Genomic DNA, 23,825 nt, shown 5'->3' on the forward strand with positions numbered 1-23,825 from the left:
ATAGCCCTAAATAAAGCTGCTGGAAAATATAAACTCACATACATATTTTTGCAATATGTGTACATACTTTTTTGTGTAAAATATTCAACTTAAATCCAGGTAAGTTTACGCACATTCACATATTCTATTCTATTATGCCTAACTATAATTTACAATAAAAATGAATTTTAATCAATTGTATTAATATTATATTATAAATATCTGAATTTTGTATTTAACAATAATACAATAGATGCGACCAAGGCTGACGTGTAAAATAAATAAATAAAATTCCGAGAAYCAAAATACCGAAAAGATCAAAATGCATTTCCCTTTCCCTTTTGGCTGTACACACTTAAAACACCGAAGTTCAAAATGCAAAAGTCATCAAAATACTCACAAATATGCTAAATCAAAATACCGGCAAACCGAAATGCCGACTTGTGGAAAATATTTCATCGTGTCCGCATATTTACTTTATGAACAGCAAAAGAGAACTCGCCCTCCTCTTCTACCTAACCACATAAAGAGAACTCGACTAGTTAAGGGTTATGACCCCGAGCGTGTTCGTGGCCGAAGGCTACAGGCCTCGCACGTACATCACCACCTTTCATAAAATACACATGTCGTGGGAATTGAATCTTCTTTACTGCGTCGAATACTTTTGGAGTCATTCTGCTCTGGATTTACATTTTGACATTGTTTCTGTTAATGCTGGTTCCAAGATAGACGAAATTATCTACACCATCGAAGTTATCATTGTCAACAGTGACGTAGAAGCCTAGTCGCTAGTGTGGTGATAGGAAATATTTCGTTTTGCCCTCATTCACCACCAGACCCATTTGCTTTGCTTCCTTATCTAGCTTGGAGGAATCAGAACTAACGTCGGGGTTGTTGAGGCCAATGATATCAATAACATCGGCGCACTCCAGCAGCTGTACACTCTTATAGAGGATTGTACCTGTTTATCTAACTCTGTTTATCTAGTCAGTTGTTGATTTTCCTGGTCTACAGCCACACTGATAAACTCCAATCAGTTTATTGACGGTGGGCTTAAATCTTTCACACAATACGCTCGATAGAACCTTATATGAAAATCTGATGCATGCTCCTTATCACCTCTTCGCAGCCGTATTAGAATAGCAATCCATCGGCCCCCGCTTGTCCTTGCTTAGGCTAATCGCCGCATCTTCTCGTAGAATTTTCGATCTATCTTTTTAGTATTCAAATGCGTCTGGCTTCCCTCTTCAACTCAGCGTTGCGGAGAGTTGTACGCACGTCTACGTCTGGAGAAATGTCTTCTGTCTATCATAACATTATCGCTTGGTGAATTTTTCTATGCTGGAATCTAATACTACGGATAGTCATATTTCGGGCACCGGCGAAGTCGATCAGCCTCAACCCATTTGGGTATGTTTCCTCATGGAGGCACAATTTACCGAACATTGTGCAAAAGATACCTTGTTGCCCACCCTAGCGTTGAAGTCGCCAAGCACCATCTTGATATCGTAGCGGGGTCAGCTCTCATTGGTGCACTCCAAGGCTAATTGAAGGCATTTTTGGGCACATCGTCCTTCTCTTCTGTCTGGGCGTATGCGCAAATCAGCGATATGTTGAAGAACTTCGCTTTGATGCGGATCGTGGCTAGACGTTCATCCACCAGTGTGAATGCCAGGACTCAGGGATGGAGTCTATCCCCACCATGAATCCCACACCGAATTTGCGCTCCTTTTTATTGCCACTGTAGTAAATGGCACAAAGACTTACTCGTTTCACTCCTTGTCCCATCCATCGCACTACTTGGTTTGCGGTTATGTCGGTTAGAGTAAACTCTACCAAGGACATCAACCAGCTAGGCAGCGGCACCTTCCCAATTACAGGACCGGACATTTCAGATGCATGCGCTTCAATCGTAATCCTTAATGAGTTTGCAGTGTTCGTCAACAAAAGTGGGGTTTCTCTTCCAAGATTCTTTATTGCTTTCCTTTGGGGCGTTTTTTACGTGGCGGGTCCCAAACCCAGCGCACAACCCTTAGGAGGGATTGTTCGCCTTCTCAGTTTATCTCGCCCTTAAACGGATGTTCGTTAGCTACCCAGAGGATAGAGTTGTTTAAGTCATATGTAAAATAATCATTTCCAAGTGAATGGCGCTCAGAGAACTTTCCTCACGGTGATATCATGTGAGAAATTATTTTTGGTGCAGATATCGCTTCATAGATGGTGGAGATTATTTTTTGGTATAGTTTGCTTCTTATTTTGTATGTAACATCAACACAAACCGTGGGAAAGTAATAGCCACGATTATATAAGGCGTGTGGATATCCAAAAGACAAAAATTTTGCAAAAGTAATTGAATACTAAATGTCAAAATCAGCTGTTTTTTTCTTATTTTTATGATTCAAAACAATTTTATAGATTTTAAACTACGGAAATACGTGTTTTGTACCCAAAATCAGCAAGCTATAAACAGAAAATTCATGAGAAAAACCAAAGACAACATTTGGGTTTTATGGATACAAATACGTCTTGTGTAAGAGGAAGCACGCTCCGTATCGACACAACCTTTTATGATTGAATCATGGTAACCACGTAATTATTTTAAAAAGTAATCAGTTTTGGTGAAGCGATTTCGGTAACCCTGTCTTCCAGAAGAGTAGATTCGACGAAATTCATTTATAGTTCATTATTGAAGCAGACGGTGATTGAGTTACACTTATTACAGTTTAAAGGTGTTTATAAATTTCTCAATACTTATTAAAGCAGTAAATATATAAATGTAAGTAATTCCAGTTTACCTATTTATTTTATAAACCAACCTAGAGATTTAGCTTTGAGTGGGGTTAAAAGTTTTTCTATGAATAACTATCTAATGGTAATGGCGTTTTGGATGATGCATTGGTGTTACCACTTTCAAAATGGCCGCCATTGTACTTCATAGTTTAGTTTTTAAATGCATAGTTCTTGAAACATTTATTATATACATATATGTATAATGGGAAACTTAATGTAGTAGTCTTGGATAAAATGAAGTTGTTTAAATTATTAGAGATAAAAACGAATTGCGTATACTATCTGCGAGAATACAAACAGTTTTCTTTTTTTTTTTTTGGAAGTATGTATACATAAATATTTTTTCTTCGATAATTGTGATTTTATACAGATGTGTATCCATCAATCTAGTATGAAAGAGCTTGCTTGTGTGTTCATACATAGCTATATGTGTATGGATACTCAGTATTTCGCGCTTAATTTATTTTATATACCCGTCTATTGAACAGCTGCTACTATGAAGTAGATGTTTATTATTTGCAAAAGGACAATTTTGTATAAAATTCATAAATGACAAGTTTTGGCGGTAATTATATATAATTGATTCAAAAATTTTGACCGTTAAATATAAACTATGTTTTTCGCAAGAATTAAGTACAGTTAATGCTGGAACAATTCAAATTACGGAATATTGATACTTTCAAGACTGAGTAAGTAATGTGGAAAACAAAAAGTCCCGTCGTGCTAATAATTTTTTTTTTTTTTTTCAGAAATTGCACATATGACTGGATAACCATTTAATTAGATTATTTTTATGTCTCCAGATCGCAACATATCAATTTTTGTATAAAAAATTAATTGTAGTTTAATGCTAATAAATAACTTTTTATAGCACTAAATTTCAAAAACTAGTATGCAATATTCGATTAGTACCTCGGTTCATCCTGATTAGAGTTTTATCATATTTTTCTTGATCTGGAGGATAGGTACATACCAATTTTAACCCCAGAGTGGAGTTTTATTATAGCAAATGAAAAAAAATGTATCTGTATTATGACAGCGATAAAACTTATTTTTTTAAATTCGTTTCCTAATCTTGGTTATTCTCATCAAAATATTTGCTTACCTTTTTTGTTACATCACATATTTTCGGTGACTTCTCTGAAAGTGAAGTATATATTAATTGAAATTTTCAAAAAGATGTATCCTAAAACACGGAAGACTTTAATTTCATGATTTATTTCGACGAATTTTAATTTGGAATAGTGGGCATTTCCTACTTTTTCATGATCTCCAGAAAAATGGTTTGAACTCCCATTTGTACATAAAAACATTTATTAGCCGTAAATATTAAAATATATTGATATTTTGCATCGTTTTTGAAAATATATTTTCGTTCTATATGGTTACCTGACACTCATTCGCTGCAAGCATTGTACTGAATTATCACAGACAAAAATTGTGTTAGCCTCAATAATTTTCTGCAAACCTCAGAATTAATTTAACTATACCTTTGTTTAAAACATAAAATTCAACAGATTTTTCACTTTACAATTTTATCTGCATTCTAAAAATATTTGGATATACATAAGTACACTAAACATTTCAACAGCTGTTGTCAAATAATATTTACATATTTTAATGCAACATTACATAAAATATATTATGGTTTTTGTAATTTGGTCGAAATAATTTAAAGATACTGCACAAGTATTATGAGCAACTGCCTGAATAAAAATCGTTAATTTCAATCTCGTCATTTTAATTTAAAGATAATGCACAAGTATTATGAGCAACTGCCTGAATGAAAATCGTTAATTTCAATGTCATCTGACCAATAATTTTGCACATAATTATACATTCCGGAACGACCAGAAGAAAATCAAAGGTCAAATTAATAAGAAACTTCCAATATATTATGTTAAAAATATGTCGGTACTGCGCTCTGCGCTCCCCTTTACCACACCGACTTACAAATGCCCAACACACTAATGAATTCCAGGATTCTACTGGGCGCTATAGAGTCAACGTAGTTATTTTTGGGAAATAAAGATTCAAGGGCGTCTGCAAAACTATTACTATTATAGTAATATTCAAGGCTAGAAGATTAACTATTATTATTTTAACACACAAATACGTTGATTTAAAACTTTTATAAATAATTTCCAGATAAGAAGAAAAAAGAACAATGGCTCGTACTAAGCAAACTGCACGTAAATCTACCGGTGGAAAAGCACCACGCAAGCAACTTGCTACAAAGGCAGCTCGTAAATCCGCCCCCTCAACTGGCGGCGTAAAGAAACCGCACCGTTATCGCCCGGGAACAGTAGCCTTACGCGAAATTCGTCGTTATCAAAAATCCACTGAATTGCTTATTAGAAAATTGCCATTTCAGCGCTTGGTTCGAGAAATCGCTCAAGATTTCAAAACTGATTTGCGTTTCCAATCAGCTGCCATAGGTGCCTTACAGGTAAGTTTAACAAAAGTAAATTAAGTGTATCGAATTCAATTTTAAACATTTATTTATCTTGATCAAATAGGAAGCATCTGAGGCATATCTTGTCGGTCTTTTTGAAGACACTAACTTATGCGCAATTCATGCCAAACGCGTAACTATTATGCCGAAGGACATTCAATTGGCTCGTCGAATCAGAGGAGAGCGCGCTTAAGCTGCTATACACTTCATAATCAACTTATCAATTTTCTTAATGATATAATAAAAATTAATAAATATGTAATACACTTAAGATTTCCCCCAAAACTCCAATAACGGTATTCTGTTTGCTTGCAGTTATTGATTAAAAATACTTGTGTAGTATTTCTAACAAATAAGTATTATATAATTTCTTTATATGAATAAGTATGAAGATATTTTATGTTTTTGTGCACTATAGTGGTGTAACTAACACTATATGTGTTAATTCTTTTAATACGATAATACATTATGCTCTCAATTTTCGTAAACGTTACCCATTTGATAATATGATAATTTCACAACTTATCTAGATATTTAACGGCAGTATCTCAACATTTAAAGAAGTAACCAATGGTAAAACTTAGTTTTCTTTAAGATTACAAATTTATTACAGTTAAATTGTAGTTTGTATACAAAATATTCAAAAAATAAAACGGTTTTAATTACAAAGCCGCAAATTAGCAGTCTTATATTTCAACAATTTGCACTTTGACCGACAATCATCAAATCAATTTTTGAGATGCATTTAGTAATAGAAATGACTGAGTTTTCCATCCCTTTGCCATTGTGTTAATATATGTACATATATAAGAAGGAGTCGAAAAATCGTTTAAAGGATTCAAGCCACAACCCACGTGAAGCAAGGTGTCGTGATTGGATTCGTCGCTTCACAGACGGAGATTTGGATATTAATTGTAAATGAGAAATGTTATTTCGTGTCAAACGCAAGAAGATTATGCTTCAGCATTGGGAGTCAGGCGCATTTTTTTTCATATACCCCAGATATTGCACCGTCTGATTATTTGTTTCGTTCGATGGCACATGATCTAGCTCAGAAGCTGCTTTCGTTCGATGGCACATGATCTAGCTCAGAAAAATTAGGATTTGTTTCTTGTAGGTTTAGACGGTACACCCAACTCTTTTTTTTTTTTACACGGTAAATATGTACGTTCCTCAGAAATCCGTGTAAAAAAAGAGGCGTTTCCTATAGTAAAATGGGGAATACGTTCCATGCCATCTGAAAACTGTGTAAGATGAAATAAAGAACTATATTTACTTCAAAAAACCGTGTAAAAAATGTTGAAAACTATAAATTTCAGGTATGCATACAAATTGTATGTTCATGTGGCATTTTATTGAGCATTAAAACTTAAAATACATAATATATTTGAAAAAGTGGTAGATTAAGCAAAAAAACTAAAGAAATCTGTTAATCCACAACTAAGAGCAGAAAAATTAGAATATAAATAAGGAACAAATATTTACATAGCTACATAATTATTCGTCGCTACTTGATAACAAGAGCAATTGTTTGCGACGAACTGGACTAAAGTTGTTGTTGTTGTAACGGCAGAATTCTTCCGAGTTGACAGTAATTGGCCGGATAAAAATCCGGGTCCGTTCCGGTTTTCGTAGACCCGACTGTCGTGGAACTGGACTAAAGTCTGTATCATCGCTGGGAATATCCATTTCAGCAATGTAAATATCATGCGAACAAACAAAAGGAGTTGGGTGTATTACTTTCATTGCTTACCTTGTTTATAGAAACGCTTTTTCATATTTTTTAGTAAAAAAAAAGGGTCCTTAAACGAATTTAACTTATGAATCTGCAACGAACAGGATTTAAAAGCCGTTAATGTGTCATTACAATACATGCTTAATAGAAAAATAGTAATAAATTTTAATAGAATTTCACCCTTTCCCATACAATAAATTTTTAATTATCGGACGAATGGGATGGGCGTAATCGGACCACTGCCACGCCCAAAAACGTATTAGCCGAAAACCTATAAAGTGCCATAACATTTGGTACAGGGTATCGCAGTAGCAAAGAGCATCTGTGGGCAAACATTTTTTAAAAAGTAAGCATGGCCCCGCCCTCTAATAAGGTCAATGTACATATCTTCCAAACCACTAAAACTACAACAACCAAATTTGCTTAGCGTAAATATTATTAACTACTAAAAGCCCGATAAATCAATAATTAAATACGTCCACATTTTGGTAAAATCACATATCGTTACATTCTTCTCACATTTCCATACCACCGTCCGAGACCACGCCTGCTTTCCATATAACTAGTTAATGAATTTATTTAGGAAAAGTATTCATAGAAAATGGATAAAAAGAACTATTCTATTTATAATTTCAAACTATTTTAATCAGTTATTATGGTACAAATCTATAGAAAGGTGAAAATTTTGTTGAGCTCCTGTTGATCCCGAAAATATAATACGTGTCTCGAACATAAAGAATCGATATAATCTAATATTTCTAGGAATATAGTTTTTTATTAAAATTAGAAAATTTATGTAGGGAAGATTAAAAGGATTTAATTAATCATGAAGGCTGTTTCTTATGCTAATGTCCTTTTTTATAATTATTCACCTTTTAGTAAGCAATAACTAAATTAAATTGTTTTGGTTTTTCGTTTAAAAATGTTTAGGTTACTTTCTTTATACATTTTGATGATTTTATGTTATTTACAATCTATTCGTATTCGTATTCGCTTATCACTTAAAAACGCATTTTAATTGTTAAATTCTTTAAAAAATATTATTTTTGCATCATAAAAACAAAACAATACAAAAGAAAAGGAAAATAAAATCGAACAGACCTTTGCCTAGGACTTACATATGGCCCCAACATAATTTTCGACAAACAACTTTTCATTTTAAGAGAGAACACTGAACATTTTATGAAAAGGTATGAACGATAATGTATGCGTTTGTAATGGAAAATATATTTATGTACATATATAATAATTTACGTACTAGTGAAAGTAGTAAATAAAAATAATTATTTAGCTTTGATCTTGATATGTGTTGGAGCTTTGTTTGATAAGGTTCTCTGTTTTATTTAGAAGCTTTTAATTGAAAGCTTCTGTGCATTAATATTAACTGCAAATCATCCAAAGGTACAGTGTGTAAAGTACTGCTGATCATTATTCACATCTTGGACATATCTGCGTAAATTATAAGTGTTATCTCAGAGTGGACTAAACTAGAATTTTTGTGAATACATTAGCAATGTTGGCAAGTTTGGAAAGCAAAGTCATCGTAGTAACAGGAGCTGGTCAAGGTATGCATTCTAATTTCTTTTGTATAAATGGCGATCATTTTTAACTAATAGAACATATAATTTTATAAATGTACGTGTACAGGCATTGGTAGAGCTTTATGCCAGCATTTGGCAGCAGCAGGTGCTAAAGTGATTGCGCTTTCAAAGTCGGTGGAAAAATTAGAGGAACTTAAGAATATATGTTCAACTGTGGAAACCATACCAGTAGATCTTAAAAATTGGCAGAATACACGGGATATCCTATCGAAACTCCCACAAATTGATGGTTTGGTGAACAATGCTGGTGTAGCAATTATCAAACCTTTCACTGAATTGACAGAGCAGGATTTTGATGAGTATAATATGCATAGTATTTATGATGTAAACTTTTTAAATTTTATATCGATATTTCTCGTAAAGCACATTTGATATTAACATCAAGGCAGTTTTCAACGTTACCCAAACACTTTTGCCGAAGCTCAAAAAAGGATCGAGCGTAGTGATGACATCCTCATTAGCTGCTTCTCGATCATTTCACGGTCATGCTGTTTATAGTGCTACTAAAGCTGCTGTCGACTCATTGACACGTTCATTAGCCTTAGAGCTTGGACCCAAGCAAATACGAGTAAATTCCGTTAATCCTACAGTAGTTCTAACACAAATGGGACGTGAAAATTGGAGTGACGAAGAAAAATCTGGTCCGCTATTAGCACATATACCTCTAAATCGGTTTTGCGAGGTACAAGAAGTAGTCAATGGAATAGTCTACTTGTTAAGTAGTAACTCAAGTTTTGTAAATGGACATCAGTTAAACTTAGAGGGAGGTTATTCGGTGTCTTAAAATAGATTTATAAAAACGAAATCTCGAATTTTTTCAAAAAGTAAAAATTTCGTCTGATTTATATTTAAAGAAACATTGTTTTATTTCTACAAAATAGAATTAAAGAGCTTATTTTTATAAAAAACATTACTTATAAATATACATATACATATGTATAACTCAATTTAATTGTAGAATTCTTCACATTCTGTATTTATGTAAAACATAATTAAGAAATTTTAACTTGTTGATTTTGCACTTGTTGCTTCTTTTCTCTTTCCCGTCGTCGTAATTTTTTACGTCTTCGATCAATACTCGCGAGGTCGATTTTGATTGCATTATAGGTTTTCCGCAATTCCTGAATTTGTTTTAATAAAATAGCAATGCACTGGTCAGACCCTAGACTCGGATCTGTAGAGGGAAAAATCAATTAAAATAAAATCTTGCTGGCAACACTAATATATTCATGTTAATTATACCTAAGTGTACCAAGAAGTTATAGGGACAAGATCGAATTCCAACGGATGTTTGTGGCTGTTGTAGTTGAAATTGTTGTTGGAAATGATGCCGGGATTCAAGAATTCGTTGCGATGTACCATCCGAGTTTTCGTCGCTATCGGAACCTGCTATAAATAAAGTTTTTTATAACGTTATATTTAATTATTCGCTATAATTCATAGTCACATATACAGCTGTGAGTAGTGAAATAGTAGTGGGTGTTAGAGTTTTACATACCTGTGAGTTATGCAAAATTCTAAACAATTTTAACATCAATTGAAATGGAAAAGTTTAATTTGAATGGGTGTAAGATATATTTATTCACAAAGTTGTGTTTATATATGAAATTTGATGGGAGCAGTAAAATAGTAGTAAAGTAATAATTTTTTTTTTTAAATTGAAGGATTTTTGGAAGTTCCGTCTATACGAGATATTAGTACTTGGTAGCTTGGCCATGATTTTTAATAACAGCAATACAACGCCTCTTCATAGAATCTACGAGACTCTGGCATCTTTTTAGTGGTATGTTCTGCCATGCTTGCTGCACTACGGTCCACAACTCATTGTTGTTTTTGGGTTTGTCATTCCATACGGCTTTCTTAACGTCTGCCCCATTGACCCGAAACCACTCCTTTGCCACCCTGCTGGTGACTCTCTAGTAGGGGAGCGTCTTAGATACTGACGGGACCCTTTACCGCCGTATAGAATAACTTGCGACACGTCTGTCTAAAAGATGTTGCGCCATTTCTCTAACGGTCCTTTGGCAAATTTAAGACGACTTGCTATATGATTTTTTTTAATAACGGTACTTATCGAGGACTGCGGACATATAAATTATGTTCATGTAGAAGTCTGCTCACTGTATGAATATCGCAGACCAGGTTCAGTTCATTCCGAATCTCCATAGCTGACATTCTAGGTCGAGTCTTGGCACATCTTACAACTATTGGTGTAAAATTCTCGGAAAGAATCCATAGTGCGCCCCGTTTTTCGTATTTTTTTTTTTATAAATAATTGCATTGTGAGTCGTTGTGGCTTAACAACCTACAATTCTTTCCACTCCCTTGTAGGATTTACCGTTGTTTATGAGGGATTGTATCCATTTTCGTTTCTTTTCACTGCAGTGCTTCCCGCGGCCCACTAAAATATGCACAGTCATATTTTTTAGCTTTTTTCGTTGGATAATTAATAAAATAACAAAAAACTTACTTTTTGATTGATAAAATTAAATATTTTTTAGTAAAAATAATCTGTGTCCAATCAGCTCACCGTTCACTACTATTTTAATGCTCGCTCATAAAGATAGATATCACAATATAATTAGCTGTAAAAAAGTAACGGTGTTTCGCACTTATTGTTGTGTATAACAGGACCGTTACACTACAGAGAATATAACTAGAATAATAATCAACTTCAATACTATAAAGAAACAAAATTTAAAGCGAAACTATTTTTGTCAATAGCCACTACTATTTCAATGCTCGCAACTGTATGTGTATGTATATACTTGTGTAAACTACTTCTATAATGTATACTTATATTTCACGAATTTAACTAACCTGGAATCTTTTTCATACATGCCATTTGTCTTCGACGTTTGGTATGGTGATCTGATATGATGATCATTTCTGATTGCTTTCTGGGTCGCCGACGTTTTCTAGGGGATATTTCGTTCTCCATATCAACTTGTTTTTTTACATCCTCACTGCTGTCATCATGGCTTGCTGAATCATTTGGGGAATTATTCATATTAGCAAGCAAAGCACCTGGCTCCGTGACAGTTAAAATCTTAATGTTGCTATCCAACAGTAAAGTGCTCTCTGTAGCTAATTGTGTTCCCGAAGGTTCCTCTTTTCCTCCAAAAGCAGGTGTTGGACTGCCAGGAATTGTTTCCTCGCAAAGAAGGTTTATAGACTCATTATTGGTATCAACACCAAAATTAGAAGCTAATTCATCAGCACATAAACTGCCTTCAACTTTTTTACAGCTAAAACGATCAATCTCAGAAGTTGTGTTTGAAGCGTCGTTAATAGGTTTTACACCGTCTTCAGGTCGGAGCTCTGTACGCATATCCAAATAAAAGCCTGAATTAGCTGATATACCTGCGACTGATGGGCAGATTACTGTTGACGGCGGAGTAATTTTCAAATCATTTGATGCATCAATATATACACTCGAGTCTTGAATATTAATATTACTCTCCAAATTTTTATCTATAGTCACAGTTTCTTCGGAAGATACAATTAAATTTGAAGGTATGAGTGTTTTAGATACTGGGGCTTTATGATCCACATTTGAGATGGTATGAATTTTTGAAGTAGGACTTTGAACTGCTGCTTCAGCTGCTGCCTGTGCTGCGGCTTTTACTGAGGGCACCGCTCCAGAAGCTACAACAACCGAAACTGGAATATCTGGAACCAAAATCGGTACAACATCTGTTGATCTTTGAGTGTATTGCTTAGAACTTTCAATTAGAGATGATGGCGCAACAGTTTCAAAAGACTTAACACCATAACTATCTCTTAAATTAGTGTTTTCATTAGACCTTGTTTCATTATCAGCACTATTTTCAATGCCCACAGATAGGCTCCCTTCTTGCTTTCGCTTGTCTTTCTTTTGTACTTCCTGATTTCCAAATTGTGGCCCTTTCTGTTCGTTTGTCATATCAGCCACAACATGTAAGCCTGTTGATATTTTGTTTGCTGAAGTCACAACTACAGGGGCCGAAATTGTTGGAAACGGAACTGATGCACTAAGACATTGTCGACTTGTATGTGGAGTTTGGGGGATTTGAGAATCAGCTCTTATATGCGGTGAAATGTTGTCTGTCACTGCTTTACTGACAGCAACATCTGTTTTATGTGATAATATACTTATTTTTGTCTCACCAATATGCTGTGAATCGTTGGGACTTTTAAGAATATCACACATGTCTTCAGCCACGTCTTCTATAACAAGGCGACGTTCCGAATCAGTACTATCCATCGAATCCTCTGAAAATGTGTTTGGTGTAGTTGTAACTGAAAGTCCACTGACTGGCGTTTTCCGTTGAATGGCACATTCAAGTTTCTGTATTGTTTCCGTTAAGTCATTATTTTTTACTGTAATCGACTCTAGTATTCCCAACTTCGGTTCAGGGCTTGTAAGAGGAATGGGTTTATTTATTGAGCCAGTTATGATGGGTACTTTTTCTAAACTTAAATTACTACCGAAGCTCATGGGAGAACCGGCTAAATCTATGTTAATGTTTAATGGTTCATTTGAAGCACAATCATTTCCAAGTATCAACTCTGCTGTATTTTTTACAACCGTAAAATCATCTTTCGAAGATCCGCCATCTTCTCCTTTCTCATTTTTAGGCTCAATTTTATATTTATCTTCCTCTTTTTTTTGACTTATAGCTTTTAAAAGTTTATCAGCGATGGATGTCGGCCTATTCTCGTACTTAGCAGGTTCTAAATCGAATGCGTCTGATGTTGCAGAAAGCATTTTCTTAGCATTCTCGAATTCAAACTTATTGTCCTTCGATTCACTTAATGATGTAAATCCTTCGCTCGTACTCAACTCAAAAACATTGCTCAGATCTTTTCGTGTCTCTATAAATGGACTGCCAATAACTGTCTTAATGGGCGCTGTCGGTAACGGACTAATTAATGTTGAAACGTTTTCTTGTTGGTTTTTAGAAGATGTCATCAAATTCTCAATATCATTTTGTTTCGCAGACGCCAAATTTGGAGGCGTACCAGTGACTTCCTGTAAAGAAGATAGCTTTGGTTTTTGAAAAGCATCAGTAAGGGCTCTGGTTGTTTCCTGTACTGTTTGCGCTAACTCCTCATTTAAGGCGTTTATGTTTACATTGAAATTTGGTGAAGTTCTCAATGTATCGAATGATGTATTATTCAGTGTATCTGTTTTCTGTGTAATCGAGTTACTACAAAGACTGATTTGCTGATTTTCTGATAATGGATTCAGAGTCATTAAGTTCGTTTGACTATCTAATGTACTTTTTGTTACGACTGAAATAGTAGAAGCAATTTTATTGATTTTTCCATCTGACATTATATTTAATTTTCCCTCAGTTTTAAGTAACTTAGATTTATCTACTACAGCTTCCTTCATTGGCGAGCCCTTTTTTTTGCGATTTACTAAAGCGGTCATTGGGTTTGGAGGTGGTTGTTGCTTTTCGTTAACTAAAATTTGTGAAATTACACTTTTTTGAGTTGATTTTCGAGAAATTCCAGATACATTACATGCACTTGTTATACCCGTGGTCAAGGACGAAATATTTGCGCTGGTAGTTTGTAACTTTCGTAATTCAAATTCAAAGGGTTCCGGATCTTTGAACTCATAAATATCAGGTGATGTCGCCTTCGGAGCAATAGATATTAACTTTGTGTCTTTATTAGGCATCACATATATTGAAGAAGTCGAAGATCCTCCACTAATATCTAGCTTGCTCATGTCTGGTAATGAACGAGAAGATGAAGATGCCGATGCGGATGACGATGAAGATGATGAGGATGGAGAACAAGCTGCTGACGGTTCACCTTTATTTAACTCTTTCACCAGAGGTTCTATACTTTTTTTTGATTGGCTTTCTATACTATCTATGACTCCTTTTCTGCTAATGTCTGTCTTTTTGCAACAACCAGATTCTATCTTCTTATTAGAGCATTCTGGCTTTTCTAAAATTAGGGATGAATACTTGCTACTACATGTGGTGCTTTCAAATCTGGGCTGGATATTTGAGGTATTCTTTTGAATTAATTCAGTTTGTAAGGATTTTTGTTTACTATCTTCTTTATCAATATCCGATTTACATAAGGCAGTGTCGTTAACATTCGCCTCTAAGCCTTCCTCTTTATTTATTTCCGGTTTGGTTTTGAGAATCTCCTGAAGTTTTTCTGCGAGTGAATCCTGTATTATTTTTTCTACAACTTTTGGTACACGTTCCACTGCAGGGTTTCCACAGGAAAGTTTTTCAAAAGCTTGTTGTTTTCCTGCTTTTATTTTTTGCTGAAACCTTTTTGTCATGTTTTCAAGAGTTGTCGTTTTGCCTGATGATTGTGAGTCATCATCACAAAATGATTCCGTCTCTGAAGACATATCCGTAGACGATTTCACATTATCATCTTTTTGATCTTGTTTCACTTCTTGTTTAATGGCGATCACCTCAGCATTTGATTCTATCATTGCTTTGCTTTTAGAAGAACAAACATCTTTAACAGCTATTACGCTCTCTACTTTAATCGGCTGTGTCACTTTTGACATCGATTCGGCGTTTCGCACATATGATGGCGAAGGGGATTTTAAGCCCCTTAGTTCAGATCGAATTTGATTAAGGTCATAATTACGACCCTTTGTGGAATTACTATTGGTTCCTATAATAATTGAAGTATCATCCTCGTCATCGTCAACATCTGTATCCGAGTTGATACTCTTGTTTGTCCCTTTACCACTTAAAGACTCTGATTTGTACTCAATTTCTTTACTACCACGCGTTGGACGTCTTACCGGTTCATCGGAGTCCGTGTCAGATTCACTTTGCAAAGAAACATCAGAAACGTTTGCTGACGTACGTCGTGTAGTATTAACCATTGAACGAATTGGTCTTCTTTTTAGACCAGATGTAGCAGGTGATTTTGTTCGGCTGGAGTTAGATGCCACTGATGAGGGTGTAGTGGAACGCGGCGGGAGCGAGTCACTTCGACCACGACCACGTTTTGATGATACTGACAACTTTGTTGATATTGATGTGTTGCCTATTATATTTACCATCGAATTTGGAGGACCTGACGGATTCAAAGAGGAAACCGAAGGTGGCTTTGAAGGGTTCTCCTTTTGCTTCTCCATTCCGCTTGCACTTGACATACGCCCTTTCTGTTTTGACCCTTTAGTTATGTTTTCAGCAATACGTTCTCTAGGTACCCACTCATCATAACGATTGTTCCAACCGGTGTAATGAACCAGGTACATCGGTGAACCCCGTTGTACAGATATTTCGATAACCTTTGCTTCATAAGTCACCTTTTTCTCATGATAATAAACTTTAAGTTTATCGCCTACCTCAACAATAAAATCGCCGGCATCTACCTTTTCAATGGTGTCATCTTTTTTCCGTTTGTTTCGCTTGTCGTCACTCTGAGGGGTTTGCCTTTTTTGACTTTTATCTTTTTTACTTCCAGCACTTGTACCTGCAATGGGGGTATCAATCATATACTATATAAGGAACTCGTTAAAGAAATAATATGGAATACGGTTATCAAAATGTATATATATCTATATCTATATATATGTATATGTGTGTATAAATGTGCACGCATGAGTGAAATATTTTTCTTAAGGTTTAGTAATGAAGGTATATGAATCCACGCTAAACTGTACATCCATATGATAATTTATGAGTGATAGCTTTACAGACTAAAATAAAGTACAACTCCTTAACAGTTGCAGTATGAAATTTTCAAAACAAACATAGGACATTTAAGACGAACAATTCGTTTGATCTTTCTATTATAAAGTTCATGCCTAACACAAGGACAAAGATAATAGTTTGTATACATATAGTATATTAGTTTGTACAAACTTTGATGATAAGAAATAAATTTCATTTTTATGTGAAGGCTGTGCTGAAAACGACGACATATTTGGGAGCGCAATAACACATTCCATTCACTAAAATTATTTATAGATTTAAGTTCATTATATTTAATTGCACCACAAGTAGTGATAATAAATTTAGTTGCTGTGTTTATTTCAGATCGAGATAATATGATAGGCATACGGTCTCTAAAGTTAACACCGCGAAATAATCATGTGATATGCACATCAGCTTTCTTCCTTCGATTAGGATGCGCAGAGTACATACCCAACTATCATGCACAACATCGTTTTTCACACATTTCAAATAAACAGAATATTAATCCCAAACAAACAATTTTGTACGCATTTTTAGCACTTGGTGGAGTGATCGGCGGTTTTGCCCTGTACGAACACAAATATAAACTATTTCGAGTGAAAATGGACGGAATTCATATTGATGAAATCTCAAGCACAGAATCAAAAGAAGAACAACCAGACTGGCATATGAATGCACGATCTGATTTGCCAACATATAATATGGATGAAGTACAAGATCATTGTAATATTGAAAAGCGTATTTGGGTAACTTATGGAATTGGTGTATATGACATAACAGACTTCATTGCCAAACATCCAGGTGGTGATAATATTATGTTGGGAGCGGGCAGTGCAATTGACCCATTTTGGGCTATTTATCAGCAACATAGTAACAGAGAAATTTTAACCCTTTTGGAGTTTTATCGTATTGGAAACTTAAGTCCAGACGATACGATAAGCACAGATGATATGGGTTCCCCATGGGCTAATGAGCCTAAACGTCATCCAGTGCTTAAACCAGCATCAACTAGGCCATTCAACGGAGAGCCGCCATTAAAGCTTCTCGTACAAAACTTTATTACCCCAAATGAATTTTTTTATATTAGAAATCATTTACCAGTTCCTTTTATTGATGCCAATAAATATGAACTGGAAATTGCTATTGAAACGACAAAATCGGGAACGAAGGAACAAATTAAAACATTAACTTTGCAAGACATCAAAGGATTGCCAAAATACACAGTTACTGCAGCCATAATGTGTGGTGGTAACCGCCGCTCTGATATGACAAAGGTGAAATCTGTTAAAGGTCAGGATAAAAAATATTCTTATAACTATTAATGTCCCATTTATTTAAAAAGTTGCATTTCAGGCCTTTCTTGGAATGCAGGTGCAGTGGGTAATGCAACATGGTCGGGAGCTTGCTTACGAGACCTTCTTTTGGAAATGGGGGTTAAACCAAATGAAAACTTGCATGTTGTTTTAGAAGGAGCCGACCTCGATCCTACTTCACATCCTTATGGCGCATCTATTCCACTTTCCAAAGCATTGGATGAACGTGGTGATGTCATACTTGCATATGAAATGAATGGTAAAACTCTAAGTCGTGACCACGGATACCCTTTGCGATGCATTGTACCCGGAAATGTAGGTGCGCGTAATGTCAAATGGTTAACTCGTATCGCAGTCTCTGAAGCTGAATCTAACTCACATTGGCAGCAGAGTGATTATAAAGGATTCAGTCCAAGTACGGACTGGGATACAGTTGATTTTACGAAATCTCCAGCCATACAGGCAATGCCAGTCACGTCTGCAATATGTAGCCCTACAGAAGGCGAAGTACTCAAAATACCAGCTGATGGATATCTAACTGTACACGGATATGCTTGGTCAGGTGGAGGTCGCCGCATTGTACGGGTTGATTTGACCGCTGACCAAGGCAAAACTTGGCATGTTGCAAAAATTCAACAGGAAGATCAGCCTGATGGCCGACATTACGGTTGGTCTCTTTGGACTGGTCGAATCAAAATGGAAACCACATCAAATGGAGAAGTGGAAATTTGGGCTAAAGCGGTCGATTCTGCATACAATGTTCAACCAGAAACCTTTGAAAATATATGGAACTTACGTGGTGTACTTGCAAATGCTTACCATCGCATAAAGATCAAAATCATATAATTATAAATGAAGAAACCGCATATATATATATAAACAAAATAAATATTAATAAATTAGCACAGTAACTATGCACTCAGCATCAATATTAACATACCTGGGGGTGAAGAGTCTCTTATATGTGATGTTGGGGCGGCAGGAACATCCTTTAGAGATGGTGCCTTATCCTTCTCTTCACATCGTGGAGTCTCGGCCGACGTCCTAATTTTTGAAAGCGGCACATCGCAATCATCTCTCGATTTTTCTTCATACTTTTCAACAAGACCTTTAACTTTTCCCACTACGGTTTTTTTCTTATTCTTGGCAGTATCCAGACTGGATTCGCTTGTATTTTCCGATTCTTCCGTCACAGAAGGAGTTACTACCGTAATTACATTGGCGGTTGTTGTTACAACTGACGATGCTGCAATATTTTGGCTACTAGAGACAGATGACGATGATGAAAACGATGGCGCAGCTATAGTGTTGTTTGCAGGTTTGTTCAAGGACTCTTTACTGCTGTCAATTGGCTTTGGGGAAGCAACAGAGTTTGCTCGAACTAAACTACGGCCCTTACTTCGGTTAGAATTACGAGGTGTCATAAGCATTGAGCATCCAAGTTTACGATGAAATTCACCATATGGTTGAAGAAATTTTTTATACGCTTGCTTAACCAGATTGGTTACACTAACTGTTATTGACGTAAAACCTAAGCGTACCGCTATAGATTTCCATTGATTTTTTGCGGTAACACGGTTGTAACCACCACATTTCTGTACTGCTCGAAATAGACGATATAAATCAACGTCCCGATTTTGAATTGATGGTACTTTATTTAATGGTGTTCCACGATCATCCATATATTTATACAATTGAGCCACAAAACGATCTTTTTCCTCCCGTGGTTCATCATCTGACGAATCGGATTCCAATTCACCATCACCCTCACTGGAAGAATTATTTAATCCAAATAAAGATTCACGATCCCAATGGGGAGGTAGTGCTCCACTATCTAAGTATTGAAGTGCAGCTTGTACTGCTTGACCATCCTGTTTAGCTGCCGCTTCACGAGTAAATTCGGTTGTCTCTTTCTTTGGAACCGTATAATATCGACCATCTTTAAATGATCTTACCAAATATTCATCCTTAACTCTAATCCGTACATTTGCCTAAAAAGTATTACATTTTCTAATCTAAAAAGAATTTAGGTATATAATTATCAATAATTACTTGAGCTGTAGGAGCTAATATAAGCCCTGGAAACCACTTTTCTTTATCTTTCTTCTTTGTTTCCATTTCCACGCATACAACATTTCCTATGTGTTCCTCCTTTTCGTTGACAACTTCTTTGGCATCGCTTTCATCTTCTTCATCGGAACTATCATCGTTCAACTGGCCACGTCTGCGTCCCCGACGACCTCCTACAACAGGATTTCCGAAGTGCTCTGGATGAGTTAATGGTAGCTGGTCCAAAGTTTCACTCTCATTGAAATGACGGCCACTTTTGAGGCATAAAGCTGTGCGGCGCAATGTCGTTATATCTCCATCATCAAAAACTACCGTATATTGCGAGCAATCTTGAATTTTAGTAACTGTGCATTCTACCAAGTCCTTACGATCAGGATGACGAACTTCAACAGTAGCACCGACGCGCAGTTGACCAGGTGCAACTTTTATTACGTCGTCTGACACAATTCCCGATCCTAGTCCTTGCTTATAAGCCACTTTTACTTTTATATTACGAACCACTTTGCTAACTTTAGCTTCACAAAAGGCTCCTTTGTATTTGGCACTTACCTCCGTACCAACCGGTAGGGATGGCGGATCTGTGTCCACTTGCTGTAACAAGCAATATTTAATTACATATAGACATGCATAGCAACAGATCCGACTAATTAAAAATACTTACTTGCATTTTCTGAAGAAAATAACGCTCAAAACTTAAGTTATCGCTTACAAACGCCACTTTTGCGAACAATTTTTAAGCATTTCTAAAACGAACCAAAAATGCTCCAAACTCACTGCACAGACAACCTCTACACTAATATAAGAAATGCTGCAAACTTCAGAATAATTTCATATCTCAACGTATCGATTTCTTCAGTTTTTTTTTATACTATTTTTTTAAAACATCATTTACCTGAAATGTTTCATTAACCTTTAGTAAAATTGCAGAATTTAACGCGTTTATTTTAAGCAATTAATTCACAATACAAATCATTATCACCACATACGTTGTTGTAAAAATATACTGAATTTCTAAAAGCTGAAAAGCAATAAAATTATACAAGGCGACATCTGGCGTAAAGCGATTAGCATTAAGGATGATGTTTTCATATCGGGATTCTGTAAACAGTCTCTAGTCTCTATTTGAGACATTTTGTGGTAAAATTTCAATTTGTGACTAGTAACTATTCACTAAACAGTCTCTAGCTTTAGTCTCAAAATATTGCCTCAAATTTGAGACCTTGTAGTTAGCAAGTCACAAAACCAAAAAGAACTTTTGTCTGCCATTTTGAATATACTGTATAGACATCACCATAGACATTAATCGATTGTCGTTTTTTATATTTTGTAAGCAACACAAACCCGAAAAGGTTAAAAACAAATAAATTTTACATTATGAAACAAAGTCAACATATATATTTTTTTTTATTGATAATTATGTTTTTTGACTATGTTATAGAAAATTTAATATTTGTTATCTACATATTTGTTTTCATTCAATTATAAAAACATCTCTGAATAGTCTAGAATGAAGTCTCAAAAATTGTCTCTTTCAAATTTAGAGGCTTGATACTGTATCACAGTACAGAATCGCACGGCTGGTCTATTTGAGACATTTTGAGGTACACATCTCTGAATAATGAAATGTAATAGATTTTGTGACTGTCACTTACAGAACAGCAAAATCGTCCCAAGTCTCAAAAATTGTCTCTAACTTAAAATCTCAAATTTAGAGACTTGGTAGTGTGTCACAGTACAGAATCGCACGGTTAGTATTATCAGAGAACGTATATTTAATACTTTTATATATATAAATGTATATATTTAAATACACGTTCTTTGGTATAATGAAAATATGAATATTAGTGTAGATAATGAGCAGACATAATGCGTAAACAAATTTGGAAATAACACAGATATCAAAAAAAACTTCATGAACGCACGTTTTAAACAATTAAATAAGTAAGCGTGGTTTCCTTATCCATTCTCGTAGTAATAGAAATGAATTTGTATTCAATTTGCTTGTCAGAAATATGGTCTTAAAGCAGACACACACGACAGACTTCTTCATTTTTCTTCCGTACTTCAATTTGGCAGAATAACACGAATAATGAGTTACACATTCAATAATTCTGATATCAATTAATTATAACAGCAGGTCTATGTATTTTATTGAATTTAGAAAATAAATTACCCTAACATTTATTTTTTCTATTCCATTTCATTTTTTAAAATGGCCACATTTTTTTTTATCAAAAAGCAGTTGTGTTCACATAAGCTATACAAATGTTTTTTTTTGTTTTTCATACCGATCGAAAGCATTTGTGAGTCGTGTATAGCGACTTTTTATTTGACAACCAAATAAAATAAAAACCGTGTTCTCAAAACCATTGGTAGTATAACTGAATATTTGGAAATTTAAATGTTATGTAATGTATATGTATATGTCCATTATGTAAATATGCATATAAATAATGATAATTAGGAACAGAAGAGTCTTGTGAGAACGCCGGCAATGCAGCTGATTTTTCTTATAGATTTGTGTGGAAATGAAAACATCTTTGTCGAACCATCAATTACAGTAATTGCTAGAAGTAGATGGAATGAAATATATTTAGACACAATCCCTAGTCATTACATATGGGCAGCTACCACTGGCAATATGGCTATCAATATAGACTTTTAGTAATTTAAATCGTATATAAATTAGCGTGTAAACATAATATTATTATTATAATGTTATCGACTTTTGCAGAAATTTGCGTCACTTGGTTTATGTTTATATTTCATTTAATACTGTTTGACATAGATCTATGTATGCTGTTTGATAGTGCTTAATGGTGTTAAAATTTCTATACTACTTAAAATAATTTTTAAACAAGAAAATAAAACGGAATTTTCAACCATTTAAAAAATATTTACGTACAGTTTTTAAAGAAATGTCTAATAGAAGTGTCCCTATTTGCATTGAGTGTCAAAAAACTGAAACTCTTCTTTGGAGACAGTCGGAAAATGGAGAAGGCGAGATTTGTCAAGAATGTTACGAAAAAAAGGAAACAAAGAATTCGAATGATTATGTTAGTTTAGTAGAGTTTGATAATATATCTGAAGAAACAAAAAGTAAATCACACCGAATACTTGGAGAAGGCAAGCACGTCGCGGCGGCAGAAGAAAAAAAAATTCGCAAAAGTACCCGATCAACCCGGTTTAAAGCGAAAAGTTGTACTCAAACTAATAATGTTCCTTCGAACAGCTGTTACGTTCAAAACACATCCAATTATACCAAAGTACATAGCAAAGGACGTAGCAGGCGTAATATTTTCAAAAAAATACCTTTAAAAACACCAGTCGCACAAGCTACTACGCACGTTGTGGAGAGCGTATTTTACAAAGTGTGTATGTCGATTTTAAAAGACATTTGTTGATGATAATTAAAAACATTTGGTTTTAGGGAACTTATCTTCAAGTCGGCGATATTGTATCCTTAATGGATGATAAGAGAAATATATACTACGCCCAAATACGTGGTCTCTTAGTTGATACCTATTGCGAAAAATCTGCTTATCTTACATGGCTTGTTCCTACACAAGCAAGTCCCGACCCACGCGATGGATTTGATCCAGCTTCGTATTTAATAGGTATGTATGCCGAAATAGTATTTAAATCCCAATTATTTAATTTATTAAAACAATTTTTAATATTTAGTACTATAATAAAAAATTAAAATATACATACATCTATAAGTAAAAAATAAAAAAAGAAAGTCATTTTTATATTATTAAAAAGGTTCATTATTTGTTTTATATTCTACATTTTAATAATTATTTTCTAAATATGGTTATGCTAATTTTTTCAGGACCAGATGAAGATCTTTCCCGAAAGTTGTCTGCTTTACAATTCATAATGCATGCACCTAGTAATTATTATTATGATCGTACGACTCCTTTTCCTCTCCCAGACGCAATGGAAATTGATGGAAAGACAAAAGGTTTTATTTGGACTACGCTTTCCGAATATCATCGAACAATTAACTTATGAAATATAATAAAATGTTTTGTAATAAATTGAATGAATGAAGAATGTAATACTGAAATTGTTTTAAAGATAAATAGCATACAAACAAATCAGACTGCGTTATTTTTCCGAATATGTCATTCAAGTTAATAAAATAACAGCAGAGTGAATTCAAAAGATATAGTTCATATTTGAAATAGTTAACTAATA

General features: G+C 34.7%; 5 protein-coding genes across 9 annotated transcripts; 4 read left to right on the plus strand and 1 right to left on the minus strand.

Moving 5' to 3' along the window:
* Nucleotides 1–2,656: 2,656 nt before the first annotated feature.
* Nucleotides 2,657–5,584, plus strand: LOC108978824 (histone H3.3). The gene is made up of 3 exons (XM_018949284.1): nt 2,657–2,755; nt 4,918–5,218; nt 5,289–5,584. The coding sequence occupies exons 2-3, from the start codon at nt 4,937–4,939 to the stop codon at nt 5,415–5,417; spliced, it is 411 nt and encodes a 136-aa protein (XP_018804829.1). The 5' UTR covers nt 2,657–2,755; nt 4,918–4,936; the 3' UTR covers nt 5,418–5,584.
* Nucleotides 5,585–8,287: 2,703 nt separating this feature from the next.
* Nucleotides 8,288–9,437, plus strand: LOC108978825 (L-xylulose reductase). Its single transcript, XM_018949286.1, has 3 exons — nt 8,288–8,524; nt 8,607–8,859; nt 8,924–9,437. Exons 1-3 carry the CDS (start codon nt 8,473–8,475, stop codon nt 9,342–9,344), a joined length of 726 nt encoding a protein of 241 aa, XP_018804831.1. The 5' UTR covers nt 8,288–8,472; the 3' UTR covers nt 9,345–9,437.
* A 58-nt stretch (nt 9,438–9,495) lies between these two features.
* On the minus strand, nt 9,496–20,621 carry LOC108978826 (AT-rich interactive domain-containing protein 4B). 5 transcript variants are annotated; one of them, XM_018949288.1, is made up of 7 exons: nt 20,515–20,621; nt 20,284–20,415; nt 19,605–20,213; nt 18,493–19,543; nt 11,381–16,015; nt 9,803–9,949; nt 9,496–9,734 (listed from the first exon to the last, which is right to left on the minus strand). In XM_018949288.1, exons 2-7 carry the CDS (start codon nt 20,287–20,289, stop codon nt 9,553–9,555), a joined length of 6,630 nt encoding a protein of 2,209 aa, XP_018804833.1. In that variant the 5' UTR covers nt 20,290–20,415; nt 20,515–20,621; the 3' UTR covers nt 9,496–9,552. The 5 variants fall into 5 exon arrangements, with proteins under 5 accessions (XP_018804833.1, XP_018804834.1, XP_018804835.1 ...); XM_018949289.1 differs by having other exon boundaries at nt 20,284–20,430; nt 20,515–20,617; XM_018949290.1 differs by having other exon boundaries at nt 20,284–20,437; nt 20,515–20,609.
* Nucleotides 16,426–18,463, plus strand: LOC108978827 (probable sulfite oxidase, mitochondrial). Its single transcript, XM_018949292.1, has 2 exons — nt 16,426–17,529; nt 17,593–18,463. Exons 1-2 carry the CDS (start codon nt 16,593–16,595, stop codon nt 18,396–18,398), a joined length of 1,743 nt encoding a protein of 580 aa, XP_018804837.1. The 5' UTR covers nt 16,426–16,592; the 3' UTR covers nt 18,399–18,463.
* A 1,761-nt stretch (nt 20,622–22,382) lies between the features above and the next one.
* Nucleotides 22,383–23,725, plus strand: LOC108978815 (GATA zinc finger domain-containing protein 1). The gene is made up of 3 exons (XM_018949276.1): nt 22,383–22,993; nt 23,053–23,239; nt 23,458–23,725. Exons 1-3 carry the CDS (start codon nt 22,541–22,543, stop codon nt 23,637–23,639), a joined length of 822 nt encoding a protein of 273 aa, XP_018804821.1. The 5' UTR covers nt 22,383–22,540; the 3' UTR covers nt 23,640–23,725.
* Nucleotides 23,726–23,825: the final 100 nt, after the last annotated feature.

This window comes from Bactrocera latifrons, unplaced genomic scaffold, assembly GCF_001853355.1.
Source record: "Bactrocera latifrons isolate USDA-ARS-PBARC rearing strain unplaced genomic scaffold, ASM185335v1 scaffold_128, whole genome shotgun sequence".
NCBI classification, from domain to species: Eukaryota; Metazoa; Arthropoda; class Insecta; order Diptera; family Tephritidae; genus Bactrocera; species Bactrocera latifrons.